At 42.8% G+C, this 2,355-nt stretch overlaps 1 protein-coding gene across 1 annotated transcript in view; it reads right to left on the bottom strand.

The window, feature by feature from the left end:
* LOC116702678 (neurexophilin-1) overlaps window positions 1-1,904 on the bottom strand; it is a 16,709-nt gene extending 14,805 nt beyond the window's left edge. Inside the window, exon 1 of the mRNA XM_032537032.1 lies at window positions 1,424-1,904. Within this exon, the coding sequence (XP_032392923.1) occupies window positions 1,424-1,480 (57 nt within the window). The 5' untranslated portion in view covers window positions 1,481-1,904. The remainder of the gene's footprint in view (window positions 1-1,423) is intronic.
* Window positions 1,905-2,355: the final 451 nt, after the last annotated feature.

Here is a 2,355-nt window from a genome sequence, read left to right as displayed (position 1 = left end):
GCTTGCTCATTTCCTGGGCCCTGTGCTACCTAGCCCAGGGGTTTCCGAGCAGAATGGTATTCAAGTTTTCTCATGTGAATCAAGAGCCGGTTTTTCATTAAAGGCTGCTTTTAAAAAAATCTGCAAGCATACATGAAAGAGGAGCGGGTGATCTAAATGTGATAGTATAGGTTATGTAATGTTGGAGGAATTTATTAAGACCACAGAAATCGTTAGTGTTTACACGCCTGGTGTTGTAGTTCAGTGGGGGTCCTTAAGGAAGGTATTGTGTTTACTGAGGAAAGACACAGTATATACTGGAGGTATTACGTCACAATTAAGAGAAGAGAGATTCTAATGAGACATTTCACTCAGCTCAAAGTTATCTCACCACCCACAGTATAAATTCTGTATTTAATCATATCTGACAAGAAGGTAAGTCCTCAGAATAAAGAGCTGCTTGTCTCGTCTGCCTGTGGACATCCTCTGCCTTAAATCTCACACAGTATAACCACATTGCCTACAACATTGTGGTGCAGCTGTTTGTAGCAAATGAATGTCACATAAAAAAAAAAAAGATCAAATATGTTGTGTCTGGTCTTTATTCTAAGCCAGGTGTGAGAGCTACTGTAATATATAATATAAGGTAAACCCACTTTCTTCAATTTACATGCATTTTGTTTTGCGGTGTATGTTGGCTGACACAGTCTGTGATGAAGTATACTCATTGTATACATATCAAACTTGTGAAAGCTTTTAAATTGCTTAGATTGCTTTGCCTCTTTGGCTAAAAGTGGAACGTTACACCTGCCTGCCGTTTGATTGATTTAGGACGCATGTGCACTTCTCGTGTAATTGTTTAGGTGAAAATGATGACTTTCATGGGCAATTGACCCAAATATATATAGATTAAATGATATGTTAAAAGACTGACGTTGCTCCAATTACGCACACTGATGTTGGGTACCGGCGGCACTGTGCGCTCGGCACGCTGCCAGCAGTGTCCGCTGGTTATAGTGATAGTGAACCCGCCGTACCCGTGCCTAGAAGCCGGGTCAAAGTGAATGTTATGTACATTAAAAGTATAGACCAAAATAATATAGACATCAGTAGCACAAATGCGTTTGGATGCAACGAACAGAGCACATCGGACAAGAATAATCTCTGCATCTCTGCAAGAAACACAGATGACCTGCACTGGTAATGTAACATTTTGACCAACATCATCCCAGCTCTCCGTTACCGTTTCCACATGTTTGTCAGCATAATCTGAGTCTACTCATATTCGCGAGTTTGTAAGTTTTTGGTGCAAACGGGGTGCAGACACCTCACCGTGTGACGCAGGTACAAGGTGTTACATGTATAATAAAAGGTAATTTTGAAACAAGATGCGTAAAGACTAGCCTACAGTGTGACTTTTATCCCACTGCCAGCCTTTTCTTACCAAACAAGCGGTTCCGTTGAGGAGGAGCAGGATGAAGCCGCGGTTGGGACGCATCATTTCGGCGCGTAAAACCCACAGCTCCCCCTCCCCTGTAACAAAAAACAAAAATAAAAAAAAACTCCCGCACACGGGCTTTTCCTCCTTCAGGAACCGGATCCCTCTCGGCTGACGCACGGTCCCATGTCCAAGACAGGCTGAACTGCAGCTTCCACAAACCTTATAACAATCGCTGGAGTAACCCCTTTTTTTGTCTTTTTTTTTGTTTTCACCAATCCCGGGTTTGAGTCAAATTAGTTGTGGTATGAGAAATCCATGAATATGCGGTAGGATGTTATCTTCCATGCAAACAAATAAAGAGATCCCAGGTCAGAATAAAATGGCTTGACTGGGAAGTGGGCAGATCATAGCTGGTAACCGGTGCCAGTGAAGATCCTGAAGTGATGGAGCTGCAGCCTCCTGCAGCTGAGACTGGCAAGAGAGAGCACACGTTTAACAGTTTTTACACACTCTCTCTCTCTCTCTCTCTCTCTCTCTCTCTCTCTCTCTGTGCATCTCCCCTCTTCTCTCAGCCACAAATCTCTTTTCTCCCCCCCCTTCCCTCTCTCTTTCCCCCTCCATTATCTCTATCTCTCTCCACCTATCCAGCAACTCCCTTCTTCACTCTTTCAGCCCCTATCTCTCATCCCATCCACTCAGTTCATTTAGTGTACAATCAAATAAAAAACAATTAAAAATAATAACCAATAGCTGCAATAAACATCTGTTCCACTTGTGCCAGTGCATATGCCTCTATTTTCCAATCCATAACCAGTATAAATGAAATCCGTTTTTTTTCAAACTACAACCCAGCCCTGCTAATCCGCTGACAACATTGTGGGCATTCCTCATCACCAAGCCTGTATAATCATCACTGTGGGTGGGCGAAATCATTG

This window comes from Etheostoma spectabile, chromosome 15 (genome assembly GCF_008692095.1).
Source record: "Etheostoma spectabile isolate EspeVRDwgs_2016 chromosome 15, UIUC_Espe_1.0, whole genome shotgun sequence".
Taxonomy (NCBI): domain Eukaryota; kingdom Metazoa; phylum Chordata; class Actinopteri; order Perciformes; family Percidae; genus Etheostoma; species Etheostoma spectabile.
The sequence above is the reverse complement of the archived record's forward strand: the minus strand, read 5'-3'. Positions and strand labels throughout refer to the sequence as shown.